This window comes from Abramis brama (genome assembly GCF_963993115.1).
Source record: "Abramis brama genome assembly, chromosome: 5".
NCBI lineage: Eukaryota > Metazoa > Chordata > Actinopteri > Cypriniformes > Leuciscidae > Abramis > Abramis brama.
This window is the reverse complement of record NC_139967.1, coordinates 23,457,325-23,480,707: the sequence shown is the minus strand read 5'-3', so window position 1 is coordinate 23,480,707 and position 23,383 is coordinate 23,457,325. Positions and strand designations below refer to the sequence as shown.

Sequence of the window (23,383 nt, the reverse complement as noted above, 5' to 3'; positions counted from 1 at the left end):
TCTTATTACATATTTACTATTTAGTGTTAGAAATGTGTAATTTCTAATAACAAGAGAGAATATCTAGGAATAGTTTGGCATTGAGTAGATATGTGTGTGTTGAAGAGGAGTGTTAGAGCAGGAAACAGGACATTTGAGGTTTGGCTGTAAGAGGTATCCAAGGCAACCAGGTAGCCACTTCAGCTCAGCAGTACCTATATAAATCTTACATCATTCACATAGTCCCTCCTGATACTGCGTATTGCCTAAATTTATTAAACTCAGTCTTTAACAGCCATACAGTTGTTTTCTGGGCTATGATTTGTTAGTTCATTACATAAATGTTGTTCATGCATTTCTTATTCTTTATGAGTCTCAAGCACACACACGTTTTGGCTTTTAGCGACCTAACAGCGTCACAGGCAGGCGTTATGATTCACACTGATCTTGCTATTCATCATAATGACACTTCAACCATGCCGTCAAACTGCTGCACTGCAGGACTGCACTGCTTCCACACAGCATCACCACAAACAACTGTGTGTGTGTGTGTGTGTGTGAGTGAGTGAGAGAGAAAGAGAGAGCTTTAAAAGCAGTAGGTTTTGGCTTTGCAGCGCATGCAGTATGCTATGTGAGATTTGGATGGTTAAATGGATAAATTATGTGTTTGCGTGCGATATATTGGTTAAATATACAATCATCCTCAACTCCATAGATGAATATTACTGCTATAAAATTATATATATAATTAAAAATTAAAAAATGTATTTAAATGGACAACATAATTCAGTAATTCCAAACCAGGTGCAATTGGTACAATTGCTTTGTTAGAACCTATAGAAAAGACAACTGTTAAAAGACAACTAAAAGCATTATAAATTAATATAGGCTATATTTTTTTTTTTAAGAAGTCTGTTCAAAACAAGTATAAAATAACCCTATTTTCCAGAGAGAAAACTATGTGTGAAATGTGTGTAAGTTTTATACATTTAGATGACAGAATTTGCAACTTGGTGTGGCTATTTTTACCCATTAATTGTTCCTTTTTTAACTAAATTAGTGACCATAGTAATATTAAAAGGATAGTTCACCGAAAAAAAGTAAATTCTGTCATCGTTTATTCACCCTTGTGTCATTCCAAACCTGTATTCCTTTCTCCGTGGAATGCACACACACACACACACACACACACACACACACACACACACAAAATATATTTTGAAGAATGTTTTAAAGAATGTTGACAATGCAATCTTATTTTGTGAAGAAACTAAAGTCCTACAGGTTTGGACTGACATGATATGAGGGAGAGAACATTATGACAGAATTTGAATTTTTCTTAACTATCCCTTTAAAGATAATACTTAATGAAATCGGTGTAGGGATACTTGAATCTGTGGAGTACCTAAGACAGAAACTGTTGGAAAACACCGTTTCAATTAACTGAGAACACAAACTTTTCAGAGGTTTCTGCAATTTATTTTCCATTCCTCTAAACTGAACAGAACGTACAGTTTTGAAAATCAAAAATAACACCTTTCACTTTCAAAGCACTTCAGCTTCACACACAGTTGGCAATTACAATGGTAACAAGAGTGTCTGTGTGTCATTATCTAGACACTCACAAACAAACACCCATGCAAAAGGCTCTCTCGCGCACACACGCACACACACACACACACACACACACACACACACATACACACACACTGAAGGGAATGTAGTAGGAATGCAGGACAGATATCATATACACACACACACACACACACACACACACACACACTCTCTCCTTCTGACCTCTCCTCCCCAAAATGAACAGAAATACAAAAATAAACACACTTTAAAAAATTACAACTCATTTACAAACACCAAAGGAGGAAAAGAATAAAAACACAACAACAGGAAAAACAACAATATATCTGTCAAAGTTTTCCATGTTAAAAACAGGTTGCTTGGTTCAGGTTTGCATCCAGTAGAAGGTTACACTGTGTGTGTTTGTGATGGGACCTAATGCTCAGTAAAGTGCATTTGATGCATCAGCAGACAGGAAGAGAGAGAAATGAATTTGGGTGCTAATGTGGCTCTGGGCCTTCCTAACACTGACAGATATGATCGAGCTACATGAACTTTACAACCTCCGCCGTAAACATCACACCTAAAAGACATTTAACATTGAAATAACATTTTGTTTCAGTTTATGCAAATGTAAATACATTCATAAATTACATGTGGGGTTAGGAGAATCAAGCTGAGAAACTAGAGAAGTCTGAAAGCGATGAACGCAACTCCTCGTATGAATAAAACACGACCGTAGCCAAAAAACTGAACTCATATGACGTTTCCATGCATGGGCATGTTCCCCTGAAATTAGAGGCAGGGAGATGGAGTCTCACACGTAAGTACGAACACATTCCGCCGTCGTAAACTGGAATCCTCTCGCTTTTATGAATTCCTGAATGACTCCAGTTCCCATGGTTATGCTGCAGTTCTTAGGCCTATATGTACTGGCCTTTAGAAGACCACACCCATCTGACCGAGAAAAACAAATGAAGTGGTAGAAAGAAAGAGCGCTCCGTTTGCGACACATGCAGAAGTGTGTCTCGGAGCGACACAAGACGTTCATTTTTTAAAATGTTTGTCTGTTTTGATTTCCCACCCCTCAATAATTCACTTGGATATCATGCAATAGAGACGTGCAAAAAGATAACACCTAAATCCACAAAACACACTTTCATAAATGGCTGTGTTATGAATGCGTATAACATGTGTATGCCTACTCCATGCCGACCTACAGAGACAATATGACGTAAAAGCAGTGCGGAAGCCACAGGTCAAACGAATGCACAGGATGCCTCTACTGAGTGCATTAAAACCATATGGATGCATAAAACAATTTTTTCTCTTAGTCTATGCAGCTATGGGGTCAAAACAATGCTAACGTTGCGCTATGTCTTTTTTTGTTCCTTCGCTGATTATCTTTTCATTGGAACTAAAAGATATTGATTAATTGGCACTTGTTCAATGCTTCTAAATAAGTTATCGATATCTAATGTTTCATCACACACCTACATGTCGAGAAGCTGTGAAGGTCTAGTTTGGCACAGGTTGACTATTATTACTGCGTCTATGTAATTAATATTGATACACCTCGTTTATACCCCTGTTGAAAAAACGAGCACAATCCTAATCAACAGACCAGACTTTTTTTTTTTTTCTCAACTAAAATATTTCTGTATATTTCACTTATCAAATAGCAGCATTTTTTACTTATTTTTTTTAAACTTACGGTATTACAAAAAAGTACATGTAAACCTATTAATTCAAAATTTGTAGTAAATCCAAAGGCTCATACAACAGACATAACAAAACACAAAACTTGACAACATGCTACAATATTGCTTCCAATAGTTCTTTACATTTTAAGTCGATCTAAAATTATCAATGACGTAGATATGGACACCAGCACTCCAAAGAGAGCAACTCTAATGCACAAACAAATTGCAAAGCTAATCTTAACCAGGCTTGATTGGCACTTTCATCATCCACACGAGTATAACGGATAATCACACACTGAAACCAACAGCGCAAGACTGCATTTAGACCACAAACTAGAGGAACTACACCAAAATACACAAAGAACATGAGACGCGACGGATTCCACAGTTTCATTTTTTTTTTTTTAAATGAAGGAAAAATGCAGAAATGATCTTCGATAGTTCTCAGAGAGAGGAAAGAGAACACAGAGCACAAACGATGGTGACGTCATCGTTTGAGTTTGAGGTGGCTATCACATATCCATCTCCCTTAGGTTATTGTTTTTTTGTTTGTTTGTTTGTTTAACCAGAGTTCTTTTCTCTGGGTTTACACCTCTATGTTCTCACAGAGCACAGATTCCCTGTTCTAGCTAGTTTAAGGTAGAATACTGAATCAATCAGGCAGAGAGCACGAGAATCTGATCACATGTATTAATGTTAGACTATGTCGTGTATTAGTCCAGAGGTACACGGTGTTCACGACACGGCAGAATACCCATCAGCCGCTGTGGAGACACACACACCCTCTGTGATAAACACACACACACAACACATCCGTGGCGACCGGCAGCCTGGAGGGGAAGAAAGCGAAAGGGGAAAGGAGAGACAACAGAAAGTGGTGACAGAGCAAGACATGTGGGGGTCTAAGTCAGAGCACAGAAAAAGGAAGAAAAAGAAGTAGTGCAAAGACAGAGGGAGGACACGGAGAGAGCGAGAGACAGAATTAACCCTAATGTCATGAGCATCAACAAATTTGTACTGTTTTACTACAAATATAAATGACATCTTTGACTATAATCATATTACCCTCATATTGCTGCACCAAGTGCTTGTGCTTCTGAAATCAGGTACAGTTTGATCTCCAAACAGTATTGAACAATTTATACTTTGAGAACTTGATATCTCACGGCTGGTACTGAAATACAGTAACTAGTTTGGAAGTAGATTAACTGAGTGTATGGCATGTTAAACTTTGAATGGCATTTAAACAGCAATCATGAGAGATGTGGAAATGTTAATATTCCTCACAATTATGCAATGGATATAAATAGGTTACTCTCTCACCCCCTCTCACCCCCTCTCTCTCCCTCTCTCTCTCTCTCTCTTTCCTTCTTTTTCTACGTTTCCGCTTCGCCTCTAGCGAGTAGATTAGAGGCCTGGTAGTTGGAGGGAGATGATGAATGACTTTTAGAGTGTGCATGTAGGTCAGCAGTAGATTGGGCTGTGCAGTGTTGTTATATATAGAAGTCCAGGGTTCAAATGGAGATCTGCTAATTAATGACAGGTCTGGGCGCCGCGGGGGGGATCGGACCCTCGATGACCTCTGGTTTGGCGAAAGAGCAAGGTAAACTACAGGTAGACGTTCCTACAGCGGAGCCTCGTGGCCCGTGTTCTTGTGCTCGCTTGGTTTCATTGCTTAATTCCGTCATGCCGTGTCTCAGTGGACACACTCTCGATGGTGTGAAATATGTACAGTACATTCCATAGTTGCGATGGCGTCAGGCCGCTGGATTCACAGTGTGGTTCAGAGACGATTGCTCGCCCTGTACGGGAGCTCCTGCTCACTCTCCATGCAAGAGCCAATTGCTGGCAAGACCGAAAATGCTGTTAGCAGCAAACGTTTTGATGCAGTGTACAACTGTGGAATTAACTAATGAGTAACTATCACCACGTTCTGTGCAACTGATGACCTGTTGATCAGTGAAAAAGGTGGAGGGCTCGTGAAACTCTCCAGCAATGGTTTAGAAATGTTGGGCAAACGGAGCTGTGCGTCTGACGCTACGGCCTGCAGTTTGGTTTCTCAAAGGAAGCAGAATTACGATCAGTTAGCCTGCAAGAGTTTGCCTCGCAGTGATGCCGCTTTACAGAAGAAGGCTGAAGGTCGACAGTAGTATCCTCCGGCCTTCAAATAAGTTCAGACAGGTTACAAAAACTGTGTGTCATTTTATTCTCTCGTTCACTACCTCAACCGCACCTCTGCTGCCATCCTGCCAAACTGCGATGTGAACGAGGTGGGATCTGTAATGCACCCAAGACTTTGCTGCACTGCATACAAACTGGAAATCTTTCTCCTTCTTCACAAACATGAGGTATGACAACCTGAGCTCCTTTCAACCGAAACAGGCACGGACATTGCCTGGCTCCTCCAATCAGGGGAAGAGGAGGAGTTAAGAGGTACATCTGTCTAAACAGGTCCAATTATTTTTCAAGTTCAGGATTCTAAGGACTTCAATTCCTTGGTAGTGTGTCCAAAGTTGTTCTGTAGTAAGAGTTAAAAGTCAGTGAGACAAAACAAGCTTTTAAGATCCTACTGTCTCTTCTCTAGCAGGATCTTTTGAATATGCACTCTGTCTCGTGAGTAAATTGCAAAATGCCCCCTAATAATTCACAAGGGCTCCCGAGAAACTCTCCCATAAATACTAAAATCAGTATGTATGACAACAAAATCTCTTCAAATGTGTTTTCTTATAGCACCAAAATGGGATCCTGTGACTAAACTGCACTTGTATGTATGTGTTACATTCCAGTTCTCTAATGCAGAGTATCTGAACTTTGACGTATGATGTCTGTCTCTGTCTGTCTGTGGCTGAAGATTAGCTATCTACTTTTGACAGCATCTCAATTTGATACTCTATTTACATATAAAAAACGCCAACAATATCAGGAAGTCTATACATTCAGGTCAACCTGGAATCACAGGTTTGAGTAAATCTAAAAGAGACTGAGTGTGAACTGACCATAATGGAGAATAATCACAGAGATATTAGTAATGTAATGCAGATCAAAAGCTTTCAGCAAGTGTTTTGGATTAAGTCTCAGTTGAAAACAATAAGGGGGGAACCAAGAGTACCTGTGGAAATGGTTCACAGGTATCTTTGTTTTCATTTCAGGCCTACACTTGTGGAGACTGAATTTACTGATATCAAAAGGGGGACCGCTTCAAACTCCAATTCTCCTTGCTCAGGGTGGGGATCAGGTATGAACTAAACTGTGAGGGTTTAGCAATGGAAGCCAAAAGCAGAACATAGAATTCAAAAGACCCTGGCTAAGAGAGAGGAAGTGAGGTTTGAGCTCCTCCTCCTCTGAGTGCCCCAGGGCACATTACTCTGACCTACACAACGTAACAACTTTAAAAATACAGCAGAATTTCAATCACAAAATATCTCTTCCCACTCAGATTATCTATCCACAGTTCCATCAGATCTTTTTTTCATTTGTTTTATAATTGTCCTTATTTTGTGTTTAAATATTTGGACACGTTTCTTGCTCCAACTCATCCTGTTCGCCATCGATTTCATTCATTCAGTCATCTATCAATTCTCTCTGGTTTCCTTCGCTTTCGTCGTTCCCCTCCCCACTCCTGTCCATCCCTAGCCCACCTTCTGAGGGTTGGTGGCACGGACGCCTTGCTCGTATGTGATTCGCTGGCTGATGAGATACTGGGCGGCCTGTGTCGCTGCCGGCGACCCCGTTATGGTCACCTTGCGATTTCGTGTGCCTGGAATGAACTCTCCCTTTTTGGAGATCTGAATTCGTGCCCCCGTCAGCTCCTGATACTCCACCAAAGTCTTGCCGCCTTTTCCCAAGATGGCACCGACCAAGTTCTCAGGCACAGCGATCTCCACCACCTCTTTTCCACCTTCTGCCAGCTTCTCTGTGCCCAGCAGAGATGATGCCACCAGCGGTGATGAGGGATTCAGGTACCCATTAGAAGCCCCTGTGGCGGCCGCTAGAGACCCCAGCGTGAAGCCTCCTAAACTAGGTCCGACAGGGTGACCGCCCCCTCCAGAGGCCTCGCTGGCATATGTAGCAAGCAGATTGGCGGCAGCTGCAGCCGCTGGATTGGCGCTAGCCGCAACGGCAGCGAGCACCCCAGATGCGGCGGCCGGGTTAAGGCCAAGCCCCAGTGTATTGGTATTGTAGCCATAACTGGCCAGAGTGTTCAGGGCAGACGTAATGGCAAGCAGATCATTACCGGAAAGACTTGACATAGCCGTAGGGAACCCACCCATGCCTGCAAGACCCGCCTGGCCAAGGAGTGTGGAGGCTGTAGCTGCTGCGGCGGCGTTGGGTAACACCTCTGTAGAGTTGGCAAAGGGGGATCCTGTCGGGTTGGAGTTGGCCACGGGGCCGGTGATGTTAGAGTAACTGATATTTAGACAACTGCTGCTCTGTGGGTCCTCCTGGATCTTCTGGACAATGATCTCCACTGCTTTGCGGTTCTGCTCTGGCTCCCCGCTCACTGTCACAACGCGCTCCTGCAGATTGATGCCCTCAGGCTTCTGAGAAAGCTGTACCCAGGCTCCTGACTGCTCCATCACAGCCTTAACTGTTGCCCCACCCTTACCGATGATGAGTCCTGCTGTGCTGTTGGGCACGATCAGTTTAGCCTGTGGAGGAGGGGAAGTGTCACTTTGATTGAGGAACAGAATTACATGCATGAGACTGCATACAGCCCCAAAAATAGATGCTGCAATAAGCTCAAATGCATCTGTGCTGGTTTTATAGATGTTTGTTTTCTGTCCACACTTACACAGTAAAAAATGTTTGCAATATATTAAAGAGAGTTGCATTTACAATATCTAACCCTGCATGCTCGTATATGTTTAAGAGTGTATAATAGTATATGTGTGTGTGTGACTGTGTAAGGTCTGGCTTATAAGTCAGTGCTTATTTCAGTCATTTGTTGATCCCCGGTCTTACATTGCAGCTGCTCGCTCTCACTCCCTCTCTGTTTCTCATTCTGCAAAGATCAAGCAGGTAAAAATAACCCACTGCTCTAACACTTTGCTGCCCCTCTCAGCCACTCTTTCCCTGGGGAACAACCACCAGCCTGCCCTGCCCTCTGCCTCCGCTGGGCTGGTATATTTTCCTGTCTTCATTGTTGCTTATCACTGTCAGATAGCTGACAGTAAGTACATTTGCATGCACCTTAGAAACTGATTTCAGTTAGACTAAAATAATTCACCTTTTTGAAATGTCATGTAAACGCTCTTGTACACATCCAAACTGCTTGACTAATTATAACTGCACATGTAAAAAGTACTCACTGTCTTTGCTGCCATTCTATTAGCAAAATAATCACAATATTACAAATATTATGAACTAAGCTATGGTTCAGCGGAATAACTGATTTGCATGTTTAATTCCTAAAATGCAAAGTCTGATACGTTCAACTCTTCATCACCCATTTAATAACTAGAAACTCCGGTGTGGATTTGGTGTGGTGTAGTAGTAAAGCAACCTCCCAAACTAACCTGTTTAACACGGTCAGGGTTAACAGTAGTCTGTGGCTGGAGAATGCTGACAGGTTCGGTCTTCTGACTGCTCTGAGGCATCTCACGAACTTTTTCAGCGATGAAGTTATGTACTCCATTCAGAGCTTCCACTGTACCCTGAATCAAACAAACACGCTCTGTTGTACCTGATCACGCACACACACACACACACACACACACACACACACACACACAAAAAAAACCCCCACAATGTTAGCATATAGACAAAATGCAACATGTAAAATTAAAAGTATTAGGACTTTATTGTACTTTATATTTCCAAATTAACTTTTGATGTTCAATCAATGTTTATTTTCCACTGTAACTACTAGTAAAGAGGAAGAGATTATAAGGTTCTTGTGCCGCTTGATCTGAGGCGGCAACAGCAATCTGTCATGCCACATTAAAGAGCACCAAAATGGTATTTATTGTTTGAATTTCACAATAAAATGGACAGATTTTGAAATCTGAAACTTATATATCAAAAGTAACAAAGCACAAAGCTTTTTCGATTTATTGGATCGGAGGCAACGTTACAAAGTTCTGTTCTTCATCAACTGAAAACAGCATAGACTAAAAGATTTATTCTTAGGATTTAAGAATTGATATCGGTTCATAAAAATGAGAATCAATTAAAATTGAGAAATACATATTTTTATCCAGCCCTAGAAATTATGTATGCATAGTACCCTACCATTAAAAAATTGGGGTTGGTAAGATTTTCTAATGTTTTGCTCACCAAGGCTGCATTTATTTGATCAGAAATAGAGTAAAACAGTATTGAGAAATAACATTGTGAAATATTGTTACAATTTAAATAACTGTTTTATATTCTTATATATTTTAAAATGTAATTTATTTATGTGATGGCAAAGCTGTTTTTTCAGCATCATTACTCCAGTCTTCAGTGCCACATGATCCTTCAGAAATCATTCTAATAGGCTGATTTGCTGCTCAAGAAACATTTCCAATTATTATCAATGTTGAAAACAGTTGTGATTTTTGGGGGGATTCTTTGATGAATAAAAAATTCAAAAGAAAAGCATTTGTTTGAAACAAATCTTTTGTAACTTTATAAATGTCTTTACTCTCACTTTTGATCTATTTAAGTATTATTATTTATTTATTTTTTTAAATTACTGACACCACATTTTTTAACGATAGTGTATATGCATAAAATCTGGACATATATCAATACAGTGCAAAGATTTGTTAGTAAAGCTTAATATCAATCAAGTAAATACAAATACAGTAGATACTGTACATTCATGTGTTTAAATTAAATGTATGCATTTGGCAGAAACTTTTATCCAAAGCAACTTGCACTGCATTTGAGCCAAGGTGTACATTTGATCAGTTCATACATTTCCTGGGAGCTTAACCAATGACCCTGGAGTTGCAAGCACCACCATACTCACCAAACACACATTACATTTTCAAAGAAGCAATTTCTCCTTTCAGTATAAATGTAGATTGAAAATAATCCAAGATATATGAAATGAACAAAGACATTTGCTTTGCTGTTTTCCACCCCCTCTTTCTACCACAAGGACCATTTGGAGTTCCCAAAGGCACAGGGGGGCTGATAGTGATCAAGGCCTGTAGGTCAAGATGTGTGTACTTCGGGGGTCTATGAATTGTCACACCTTTAGTACAATGGGGGAAGGTGTAATTATCTGATTGGTCAGTTTAAACGTCTCACATTTGGGTCAAAGTCACATGGTCAGGGAAAGGATAAAACAAGATTGTGTAACTGTTGCTCGGCCTCTTTTATTCTCTGGGTCCCTTTCTTGGGTCTCTCTCTCTTTACCTCCTCTTTTCTTTGTCTCTCTCTCTCTATCTCTCAGGTAACATTTTACATATATGCTGGGTACAATTAATGGTATAAGTTATCATCATCTCATACATCTAAAGCCACGTTTCCACCAAAATTACCCGGAACAATTTGTCCCAGGAACTTTTTTCCCCCCAGACCTGTTGCTAGCCGCGTTTCCACCGCGGTCTAAAGTACCGTGAAGATTAGGCAAATAGTCCGGTGACGTAGGACTGCGCACGACTTTACAGTTCCCGCTGCATTTCATCCTCTGAATTTAAGCTTAATAAAGCCTGAACCTCGTCGTCGGTCCATCGGTCATATTTTTAAAACTCCCTTGTTGATTCGAATAGCAGACGACTGTTACTGCACGCACCGCAACAGATGGTAGTTGAATGAAATGCTGTGTGGAGTCAACCAATCAAAATGCGGCATGAACTCGACCAATCAGCATGTTCAGTGCCCAAGTCCCACCCCTGAAAGTTCCTGAACTTTGAAAAAGTATTTATAAATAAATATTTACCCGGAACTTCATTTAGACCCTGGTTCCTGCGGTGTAAACACACCGAGTGCCACCCCAAAGTTCCTAGTTTCTGGGGAAAGTTCCTGCGGTGGAAACTCAGCTTATTTTCTAACTATTTTAAGTGTAACCATAACCATATTTTGTCATTAAACCTTTTCAATTACAAAGGATGTGCTAACTAGTTTTGATTTGCTATTGACTTTAAATTGCTATCTATTGCAATACAATATTGTCACTCTCTATAGCAACGCTCTCCCACATATTAAGCTATTGTAACTGCGCTTATTTCCGTAGTTGGTATAAGTAGCAGTGGGTGGTAATAGACAAGAAATGTACAGTTTTCTACCATCTTGCTGACAACGTTTCTTTAGTCATTCGGTAGTCTTGCAGCCTGAACCCCTGCAGGAAATTACAAAATTACCACCCTTACAAGTGCATCTATCAGAAAGAATGAAAAGGGCTGTTGTAACACAGGGGGAAAAGACAGATGAACTTATGGCTGCATGATGTAATTCATTCAGAATGCATTAAATTTTGAACCTGTCCTCTCTAACCACATCACTCCTGTGGGACACCCCACACAAATGTCTAGGACACACATACAATCTCCTAATCTCTGGCATCTCACTTCCCTGAAGTGCATGGACTGTCTGAAATACTGTTGTAACTGTGAGAAACCAAAGAGCTCACATTGGACTGGACCCTGTTCACTATGACCAGAGAGATGAAGTCTACAATGAGTTATTGTTACACAATCATCTGCGTATTGTGTCAACCTGAATTCACGTTTGGATTTGTTCAGTCTTGTGATGGAAAGTATAATTCAATGTCCTAAATATACTGTCATGATCATCTTCTATTTTTTTGGAGGGAGAGAGATGTGGGAAGCGGGGGCATGTAGGTTGTTGGTAGTGTGTGTTTGTTTCTGGGCAACAGTGCAGTGATACTGTGTGTGTGTGTGTGTGTGTGTGTGTGTGTGTGTGTGTGTGTGTGTGTGTGTGTGTGTGTGTGTGTGTGTGTGTGTGTGAGTGAGTGTGAGAGAGAGAGAGAGTGTGTGAGAGAGAGAGAGAGAGAGAGAGAGAGAGAGAGAGAGAGAGAGAGAGAGAGAGAGAGAGAGAGAGAGAGAGAGAGAGAGAGAGAGAGAGAGAGAGAGAGAGAGAGAGAGAGAGAGAGAGAGAGAGAGAGAGAGAGAGAGCTCCAACACTGAGTGTTTGTTCCTCGGCTGTGTTTTTTTTTTACCACTAGATTGAGTATCACACACTTATTCGTATCTGAAGCACAGCACAGCACAACACAGCACAGCACAACACAGCACAACACACACACACAAACAACCAGTTTCAACATTCACGCTTCAAGATGTTGAAGGCCTACAAATAAATCATCCTTGAATAAAGCACACACTAGTGTTCATTTCAGTCCTGCCCTCTTTGAGGAGGTGTGGTTTGTGGTAAGAATCTGTGTTTAAAAGACTTTTAAGAAAAGACTGAATTGTAATTTACTTGTGACAGACTACGGTGTGTGTTAAAGCACTGCTGGCTGGAGTGAAACCGCTCAGCTGTAGGTGAATTCTTTTTATAGCTCTCTTGCGAGCCAGAGAGAGTTTAAATGTTTCCCTTTCAACGTCTCATAAGATAAATGAGTTTTGGAAGAGAAGCTGCTATTATATCAGAGACCAGAATGATTGAGGATGTGCTGGTGTTTGTGCCAGAGCAGCACTACTTGTTATACGCAGGGTTTGGCAAAATTCAGTATTTTATGAATTAACTCAATTTAAATGTATGAGTTGGAATTTGAATTGAATTGGTCACAGCACACAGGAAGCTGAATTTGAATGGGAATTACAGGAAGAGGAATTTATTGATGATTAATTTATATGAAATCAAAAATCTATCCATCCATCCGTGTATTATGAACTTTCAAATTTCTAAACATTTTTTTTTATTTAAAAGTAAAATAATAAAAAATAAATCTTTGTTAAGACATCTTTACATTAAATTCAAATTTCAAATTTCTGCATCCAGCTTGCTACCTCAATTTAAATTTAGGATTCAACTGAAATTCAGGAAATGAAATTGAACAAAGTAATTCTCATTTCATTTCTGATTGGTGAATAACTGTGGTTGTATCATAATGGGTGGTACTACGACATTGTGAAGTTAGAATAAACACAGTGAAAAGAAATGATTTGAAATCTATAAAATATTTTTAAATTGGTGGGATGATGAAAGGTGAATTTGCAAGATACAAAAAACTGCAAAAGCAAGTGAGAAGGCAAATGAGAGTGAGAATATGTGTTTGTGTGTGTTAGTAGAAGGGTGAAAGGCAGAACAGGTGGTCTCAGGATAGTTTGTAACGAGTGTGTTTAATGAATGAAAACATAGCTATTCACAGACAAATTATGTTCACATATTCAGCTGTACGCTTCACAGCTGCGACACACACACACACACTTTCTCACATATTTCCTCTCCCTATGGGCACATTTTCCACTGTCATTCTCAGCCATTTTTATTTTTCACGCTACAACATAAAGCAGCTTCTTAATGACACATGGTGGAAAAGACACTATAGTCATTGACACAAACCAGCCAACATCTGTAAACGTCCTCGTACACATTAATCGACCTCCATGAGACCTTCTGCATAACATTGAGAACAAATTTTAGCTCTCAATGAGAGTAAAGATTGTTTATTCTAAAAAAATGCACAACTTTTATCCTTCATTTCTAAAAATAAAAATGGTTTTACAGCTTGATGGCATAGAAGAACTTTAAGTACCTTAGAACCGTTTATTCATTAAAAAACACCCATGTGCTTAAAAGAACCCAGAAACCAAAATACTGAACTGAGGAACCATCATCATCAAAATAAAATAAAATAACTGTCTATAAGAATCCTATAAAGTGAAAAATAGTTACTGATAAGGAGAAGAAAAAAACATTGAAGGATCTTTATTTTCAAGAGTGTTTAGTCTAAAAGAGAGTTATGCATGGCACTATTAACTCCACCATTTGTTACACAGTAAATCAAATGATTTAACTGTGAGGATTTATAACACAGATATAATAGACAGATCATTTTTTTATTTAAAATAAAATAAAATATATGTGCTTAGCACTGAAATAAGTAAATGTTCATCATCATTAAAGCCAGACGGAAGATGTGACGCATACCTGGGTAGAAGTCTTTAGATTTGGACAGTTTGATGGTGGCTCCAGTCTCTTTCTGAAGCTGGACGATGGTTTGACCGCCTTTACCGATGATTGAACCAGCAGCATAGCTGGGAATCAACACCTTCAAGAAATATTCACCCTCCTCTGCACACGCACAAAAAACAAACACAAAGTTAGAGATAAAAGGAGGGGGGAAAGTAAATTAACAGCATCACTGTTTATGTAATAGTAAAATAATTTATAATTGTACAATAATAATAATAATAACAATAAGTCTCTGAAGTCTCTTTCCCGAAATTCAGCCTTGGTGCAGAATTACAGCCACTACGAGCCAGTCCCACAATAAGCTTTCCTTAGGACGTGCCATTTCTGTGTCTGTAGCTTTAAATGCTAATGAGGAGGAGAGAGGTGGGGCAAGGTGGAGTGTGGCCTTGACCAGTTTGCGGCCATGGTACCAAGCGCTAATGTTTACAGTGGATGTATCGCAATGGCTCGTAGACACGCAGTCGTTCAAGCTTTCCAGTGTGACCCAGAATCTGATCCGGATGGAGAAGCAGCTGCAAGTTGCAACTCAGCGGATACAGCAGGACGTCTCTGAATGGTTAGTTTAAAATATTGTGTCTGGATACGGTAGGCCTACTTTAGTTGGTTTGTTTATGTATGCTGTTACAGTTATTATCATGTAGCTAACGCTAGCCTACATTGTTGGCTTTTGATGTTGCTCTGATTTGCTATCGTTTTAAAGCTGTATTAGCATCTATATCAGTAATCTTTGTAGTTTAGAGAAGACTGTACTCTGGCTCATTTTTTAATGACAAAGTTCTCCATGTCCACGTATATTGAAGTCATGTTTTACAGAGAAAATAAAATTAACCCACTGGTTCTTCTGAGGTTTGGATGAAGGAACTAAAAAAAGACTTTTGTGTTCATTTGTACATCCAAACACTGAGCAAATGACATGCTTCGCTCATTTGCAAGCCATGATGTCTCTCGAGGAAAAAACAATATCGCGCTCGCACTGTCGTAGCTCATTTTCTCATGGGCGGGCCAAATTCTCTGAGCGGGCAAAGCAGAGAAAGGGGAGGTAACCTTTCCCCGTATGACGACATATAGGGAAGATTCCAGATTGGCCCATCTGAGCTTTCATTTTCTCAAAGGCGGAGCAGGATACCCAGGGCTTGGTTTACACCTATTGCCATTTCTTGCCACTGGGGGTGAATGGGACCTTTAAAATATAAAGTGAATGGGACCTTTAAAATATCATAATATGTCTTTTTGTTGTTAGTTATGTGCAATCTGTAGTCATGTTTAATGCAGAGTATTTTTGGGATGCGTTGCACATTTATTTAAAACTGTAGTAAGATTATATAACAGTTTGAAAACCTCATGAAGCCAACCAGAGACCACATGAGTGCACCTCACTACGGTGACTCCTTTTCAAACAATATACAAACAAAACATGAAGAGAGACGCGTCTGGTTCTTTTCTTCACTTCCCCTCCTTTTCCATTAATATTTCTTTCTTCACTTTTTCCTCACTCTCTTTCTCTCCCTGATGAGTTCCTACTGATTCTGCCTCTGTCCCACTTTTTCCCCATGCAGAGATAAAGTGACCTGCTTTGGGTTGGTAGAGGTCTAAATTTAACCAAACTATCTCTGTGTTTTCTGTCCTTCACTATTTTTTTTTGCCATCTCTCTCTCTTACACACACACACACACACACAAAGGGTCGGCCAGCCAACAAACAGCTAAGGTCCTCAGCATGGAGGTTCTGTGTCACAGTCAGAAGTTGAGGTTTAAGTGAGAATATGTGGCGGGTGGTGTGTAGGCAGTAGCACTTCACTATACTGAGGCTGTGGGCTTGTGGGTAATTGCCTGGAAGGCTGTTCAGACAGGAGCATATGGATGCTAAATCCTCAGATTTGTCCAGAAGAACCCAGCCAACAGCGCATAAGTCACTCAGAGGTTCCCAGGGGGACAAGGCTTCCCTCTCCCACCACAAAATTACACATCCTAAACACAACATATGGACCAGAGTCCATTGCTAAAGCAAGGAAAGTACCAGAAGGTGAAATCACAGTGACATTATATAGCTCAAGTAATGTTGAATACTTGATCTCTAAATGTTATTGTTGGCACAGCTAAAACTATTTTGATTTGTAGCAGAAATGGGATTTAAGGTAATTTGATTAATGTATTGTGTGACAAAATGGAAGCAGGTACAAAAGTACATTGTGTTTGTGTACTATATCAGTGTCTTTCAGAGACTGTAGTAAATACGAAAGATAAGATGGATTTCGCAGACTCAAATGCCCCCAATCTCTAGTAGCTGACCCTTTACCACTGCAGAGAGGAGGAGAGAGAGAGTCAGAGATACAAGGGGAGAGAGAGACTGCAGAATAAGTGCAAACACACTAATAATAAATAAATAAAAACATGCAAAGAATGAAAAGATTTGAAAGCATCAGCTCAGATGTTATAAGATTTGTTAGGAATAAAGAAAGGAATATTCTACAGAAAGGAAAAGACAGGGAATGGTAAAGGAAAACAGCAACTAGGAAGGGAAAGGACAGATAAGGGGAAGAGGAGAGGGGAGGGGCAGCAAGGAGAAGGTGAAAATATTATGGTCTCTAAGCAACTCTGATTGACTCTCCTATGGGAAGGCTTGATACATTCCAAATCACACCAAACGTCACCTGTACACTAATGCTGGCGTGAAGCATTTGTGCAGTTCTTCCAGAAATGCAGCACACACTCTCACAACTGGAAGGCCAGTCTGGTCGATATGTGATCAATCGTCCTATACAGACAATCCCATTAATACCAGTAAATCTAGGAATCTGGGAAATCCAATGAAATGTAATTGTCAGGCCAGGCATATATAATCAAGCCACGAGTGGGAGGGCCAGTTAGTAGATGGCACCAGGATCAAAGCAAACATTAGCTTCAGTTGTAATACATTATAGTCTAACAGACAGACAGAAAGAAAGAAAAAGAAAGAAAGAAAGAAAGAAAGCTCACATGCAGTATAAGTCGCTTAAGCGCAGTTGAACGTGCAATGCACAGTTAGAAAGATACCCGAGCAGAATTTAAATTGAAAAGACAATTCGAGAAAAACACAGAGCGACCCAATCACTCACATTTCCACACATTCCTATAGAAACGCATGAAACTCTGGAAAAGGGAAAATAAAAACTGCATTCCCCTCTCACTTATACAGATCTAAAAGCGGTTATCTGCAGCATTGCTATTCTTTTGTTCATCCCTCTCTTTTTTCTCTCTATCTCTCCCTGACTGACTGGCTTTGCTCTGAGCTCAGTCACTCCAGAGAAAATAATTTGTTAAATGAATGTGTGCAAATGTCAGAGGGTGAGAGATTTTTTATTTTAATTCTCTGCACTGGACTGACATCAGGGTTTCTCTATAAAACACATGCAGCGTCCGACAAATACTTCATCTTGTGACGACGCCATACACAAATGCACACACAAGGACACTAGCTCCCTTCGTAGGGGCTAGTAGACACGATTGAGATCTGGATAGAGCAGTGCAGAGTGGTTCAATCTGTACCTGTCCTCTGCAGCGCTCCAGGTGCGCAGTGGGATATGCATTACATCATTGCCTCACCCGACTCAATGCTCTCTTCCACACACACACACTCAAACACACACACATGACTGACAGGTAATGATAGGATTCCAGTCCATGATGCTCGCTGCAGCCGAGCAAACACACACACATAGCTAGGCAGATCCCGATCTTATCAATGACCGGTCTGTTGAACGGGAGGGTGCGAGTGTGAATGGAATGAATGCAGACACTGTTAGAGGGACTGTTTAATGAGGGCACTTTGCAGTGAACGGAGGAAGAGGACAGGACACAGTGGACACACGCTCAGGAATCAATGATGGAGGTTTTTGAAGAGTACAGCCAGAGGAGAGATAAGAAAAGAGTGAGTGCGTTCATATGAACGGAAAGGATATAGAAATGGCAATCAGAGCTCTCGCAATCATTGAAGTATGTCGCACCAGCACGCCACAGCATCGCAGAAAAGCGAACCTCCAGCAGCCGTTGTTTTTTACAGAGCGGCAGTGTCGGCGTGTGGAGCGTTTGACCTTGGCCAGCGAGGAACGAAACTTCGCTCTCTCCATCGCGACCGCCTCACAATCCTTTCCAAGATGACTTGGAGGTGACATTCTGAAGGCACAAAGAGCCAATGGGAAGGTCTGCTGTCGCTTACCTGTTGTTAAAAGGAAAACCTAGAGCACATTCTCATGCAGCAGTGATTTGAGAATGACGAGCGCTTTGGGAGTGCTCCTCACCCATGCGCTCCTGCTTGCGGTGATGATGTAAGAAAAGCTGGTGTAACAGGTTTTCAGCAGTGAGTGTCTGAGTAAATAATACAATCTGTTGCTGCTGTTTGCCAGTGAGCCATACTTACACAGCCGCTAACACAGGCAGACGGTTACGGGCTCAAACCTATGATTACACACAGCACATAGAGTGTGAACAGAGTGTCATGCAAACACACAGAGGGAGTGGGTTAAGAGGGATTGCATTGTTAAAAACCCCCCACCCCCAAGCAACACACACACACTCTGCATGTGAAAAGGAGGGCCTGTCCTAGGCACATTGCAAGGACAAGCAAGCCTCTCCTTCCCACAGAATGAATGAAGAGACGCCAACGAAGGACGGGAGAAGAAAGGGCGAAAGAACAAAAGACGCAAAGCGAAACGGTCAACTCATCCGCACACGCGCATTCAACAAGTCAACAAAAGGGGACCGAATTTCTTACCCATTCTGCTGTAGCGTGCTGGAGGTGGGGTTCAGATAGCCATGGACGCCGAGAGGCTGGACCTGTGAGCGATGCCCGATTGCAGGCTGATCATAGAAGCTCTGCCGCCGTCAAGGAATGTGGCCAGTCAACCTTTTTCCCCAGGTTCGTATCCGAGAGGGGGACAACGTCAGCGCATCCTCCCCTCCATACCCGCAGTCAGCCCCCGTCTCTCTCTCTTGCTCTCTTTCCCTCAATTTCCCTCTCTCTCTTTCTCTGATTGTGTGTGATGCCAATGCAATTGCTGTGTGCTGTGTGTGTATGTGTGTGTGTGTGAGTGAGTGTTTGAAGCAGAGAGGTTTGGTATTGTTCAGACAGAGGCGGACTGACGGGGGGAATCTTCCTACTGCATCACCCTCTGCTTTCCTTCTCATCCATATTCAGCGAGAGCTCCAGCCCTGTGCTGCATTCTACAGAGAGGCACCTAGCGTGTCCAATCACCCCGCACCCCTCCCCAGCGTCACACATACACACACATACACACACACCAAGGCTTTCTTTCCCATCGCCCCCCCACCACCACTTTGACGCAGCACTATAAAAGACGTAGCGCCTCGCTCACGTTTGGGTGAAATATGAAAAGGTACGATGGAGGGAGGTTGCGGAGGGAGAGAAAGAAGCGAAAAAGAAAGACAAAAAGAAAGTGCGAGGGAGTGACCTTGCATGAGCGGAGAGGAGGTATAGAGCGAAAGCGGGGAGGCAGTGGGCTCCTTGGACGGCCATGTTGGAAACACAGCGAGAAAGAGAGAGAGAGAGAGATTTTTGAAAATGGCAGAAAGGATCTGCCGCAGAGCGCCAAGGGGCCGGCCAAGTAAATTACTGCCTATAAATCCAGCGACGCTATACCCAACCAGCGCAAGCGTGCAGGTGCGCGCAAATACGGCGCCTGCACGGGGGGGTAGGGGTGGGTTGGATGTCTGAGCTCAGTCCCAGGGTCATACTTAATTTGCATAGTAGCTTTTTTCAGCTGAGCTTGATAAATTCTCTACATATCCATACTAGGTATATCGATGTGCTCTGCTGGGTATCACGGATGCAGCATGCAGAAGTATAGATGCTTCTGTTCAGGCAAACCGATCACGTTCAACACATCCACTGGACATTCTAGAATACATGAGCCCTCTCTCTCTCTCTCTCTCTCTCTAGCCCCTCCTTTCCCCACCACCTGCCCAATTCACAGTCAACTCACGTCACCACACACTGCAAGGGCACCTGTGTCCTTCTCTCGGCTCACTCTCTCTCACTCGCACCTTTTGATCTAATACCGAACTGCACAAAAACCCACCAACATAAATAGCTCTGCCAAAACCTCCATTAGCAGCATTAGCATGCCATTTCAATTACAACTGGTAAGAGGCCACACACACTCTAACTGTGTGTGCACTGGTGAAATTAGCATCAGCCAACAATGGCTGTTTACAAAAGGGAGGGCATACAGAAGATCTCAATCACTGACCATCCTCTTCGTCACCCTCTTCAGGTCAAAGGTCATGTAAGGGGGAAGGGTGCGTCATTGATAGGATTTTGTTTTAATTAACAAAGCCAGATAAGTGGACAGAATTAAAGATGGTCTGAACTGCCAGTGAACAAAGAGATAGGCTAACTAACTTAGTGACTAAATAAAAGACGGATCATTAAACTGTGCTTAATGAGATGCGTTTACAAAAGCTGTCAAACACACTAGTCAAAAGTGTTCATCATTATAAAAGCCTCATTCTTTGTATAATTTGCCACAGCCTTTTCTGTCATTTCTACTCAATTTCAAACTCAAAGTTTTCTGAATTGTAGCTAGATTTTCATCATTAGTTGTAGTTAAATTAAAAAATCATTTAAGTAAAAAAAAAAAAAAAATCAATGAACTTCTCACTGCAGGTTGTAACTTTGATTTCAATTTTATTAAAGTTTTTAATTTGTGTGTTTTACAGTGCATAACAGGCTTTCAGCTTGCTAGCCTTCAATTTATTATTGTATAATTCACCGAACTCTTAGAAGATTATAACACATTATCCTGTACAGTCCGTATTTAAATTATAGAAACAATTTTGAATCATTTGTATATTACTCTCATTATTTAACATAATGATAATAACAATGTGTTTAATAATAAAATAAAATGTGAAAATACAATGTTAATTGTGCCATTGCATTACTATGAAGCATATTGTCACTAAGCAAAGTCAGAATCAAAATAAAATAGTGTGAATTATTCACACAAATAGTGAGCACTAATGATCAAATTCGTTAGGTAATAACGTTTGTCTAATGTCAATAGTTTAGTGTGTAGCCTATACAAGATTCAGAAGTTGCGGTCTCAACGAATTCAACTTATAAACCCTTCATAACATCCTCATCTCATTAGCTCTGAACACTTCAAACCATCAGTTGTGCATAATCTAAAAAACGCGCGCGTGTGAGTGTGTGTGTGTGTGTGTGTGCGGGGGTGACGTTAGTTAAAACACTCGCTGGACAGCTGCACCGGGTCTCCACAGCGGGAACTGCCGCCCCGTGCGCAAAACTCACATAAATGTAATGTTCACACACAACGTTGCTGAGATTTTCTTTTCGCTTCCTCCCAATCTAACATGCCCAAACACTCACGTTTATAGTAAAAAAAGCGCTCTAGAACGTAATTGTTTGTATCACGTGACCTTCACAGCTATTATTTAAAGAGCAATGACTCAGACCACAGTCTCAAGAAATAGCCTATGGATCACTATCTAAATCTACTAGCAAAACCCAACCTAGAAACTAAGCATACTAGTAAATCGTCAAGATGTGTTATGCGCACAAATGATTTACATTATCAGCAACACCTGAAGGAAACTAAATCAAAATGGACCCTATTGCTCTTTTGGATATGTAGAGCTCCAAAATAAGCTATAGAGGGGAATTCAATCTTTTGTTTCCATTGGAGTCTGTTACTGCATATGAATAGAGATTAAACTACAGCAGCATGTGTTCTCTCCCCCTTTCATTCATTTTCTGCTCAATTTAGCTTCAGATCCAGAGGGGCGACCACCACCACACATCATCACCACGGGGTCAGGCAGGGTCAGGCCCCTTTTAATTGTAGTAGCCTATTAATTATTTGTAGCGCAGCTGTAGTATTTAATTTCACGTGCTTAAAACAGCTCTTACGAACAAAAACAAACAAACAAACAAAAAAACAAATATATATATATATATATATATATATATATAAGGGCAATTCTCTCAAATCTTACCATCTGAACTCCCGTAGAGTAGGCTAAAAGAGTATTTATAAAAACAAACAAACAAACGTAAAAGTGGACTAGGCACGCGACTCGTTTGACATGACTTTATTTAGAGCAGCAGGCCCGAGTGCTGCCTGAACACCCGCGAACTGTCGATCGGATCTTACCTCCGGTGTTGGAGCGCTTGGTATTGCTCGCCTCGGTCGGTGTTTCCAGGGGTCTCTTTCGGGAATCGGAGAGATCCTGGTCCATGTGTGGCGACTGAGAAAGGTGCTGAGGACTGGAGAAGACCCCGTTCTGCTGAACTGCTCCGCCAGCCATCATTTTGTCACCGGCAGGAGTTCACACCGCGTTAGCACACCGAAAATCGCTAGAAAGCACATACAAACCAGTCAGCGTCTCCTCTCCGACCTGTCCGTATGTTTATTGGAGCTTTAAATGTCATAAAAATGCCATGCTGCAGGGTCGCTGCGTGCGTCCTTTTCTGCCGCGCTGTCCACTAGTTTCCGTTGGGAGAAGAGGCGCATTAAAGCTCTAAATATAAAAATCAATTCAGTGTAGTCTATTCATTAGCGCGCACCCGACACTTGAGACGTCTGTGTGTTTAACGAGCCCTCACACACACGCGCAGCGCCCTCTCCAAAAAGATTCTCGCGACCATTGCCTCGCGCTGACAAACTATTAAAAGATAAACAAATCAAAATTCAAGCTCAGAACAAAAGACAAAAACGTCACTGTCGCTCTTATTTTTCCGGTCTCCGCTTAGCGACGCTTGGTTTTGGAAGTAGTGTATTGCTGTCGACGCTGTCAGTCCGTTTGTTTTGGGAGAGTAAAAGAGAATATTTTGTTTAAGAGATGCGAGAGTCTTGGCCAGCGCGCGGCGGCTCTGCTCGGGTGACAAGAGCTCTCGCGCAGCATCCCTGGACCAATTGTGAGCCAGAGCGCGAGAGCGTTCCTGACGTCACGAGCCGCATCTTCCAAAAGAGTTTTCAACGGCAGCAAGTTTCAGAGTCCAGACTAGTTTAACAACTT

General features: G+C 41.5%; 1 protein-coding gene across 2 annotated transcripts; it reads right to left on the bottom strand.

Annotated features, from left to right (window-relative positions):
* Positions 1-1,436: 1,436 nt before the first annotated feature.
* nova1 (NOVA alternative splicing regulator 1) lies at positions 1,437-23,320 on the bottom strand. Of its 2 annotated transcripts, none has more exons than XM_084113896.1 (4): positions 22,519-23,320; positions 14,304-14,447; positions 8,771-8,937; positions 1,437-7,903 (listed from the first exon to the last, which is right to left on the bottom strand). In XM_084113896.1, the coding sequence occupies exons 1-4, from the start codon at positions 22,673-22,675 to the stop codon at positions 6,884-6,886; spliced, it is 1,488 nt and encodes a 495-aa protein (XP_083970022.1). In that variant the 5' UTR covers positions 22,676-23,320; the 3' UTR covers positions 1,437-6,883. The 2 variants fall into 2 exon arrangements, with proteins under 2 accessions (XP_083970022.1, XP_083970023.1); XM_084113897.1 differs by lacking the exon at positions 22,519-23,320 and adding an exon at positions 19,098-19,608.
* Positions 23,321-23,383: the final 63 nt, after the last annotated feature.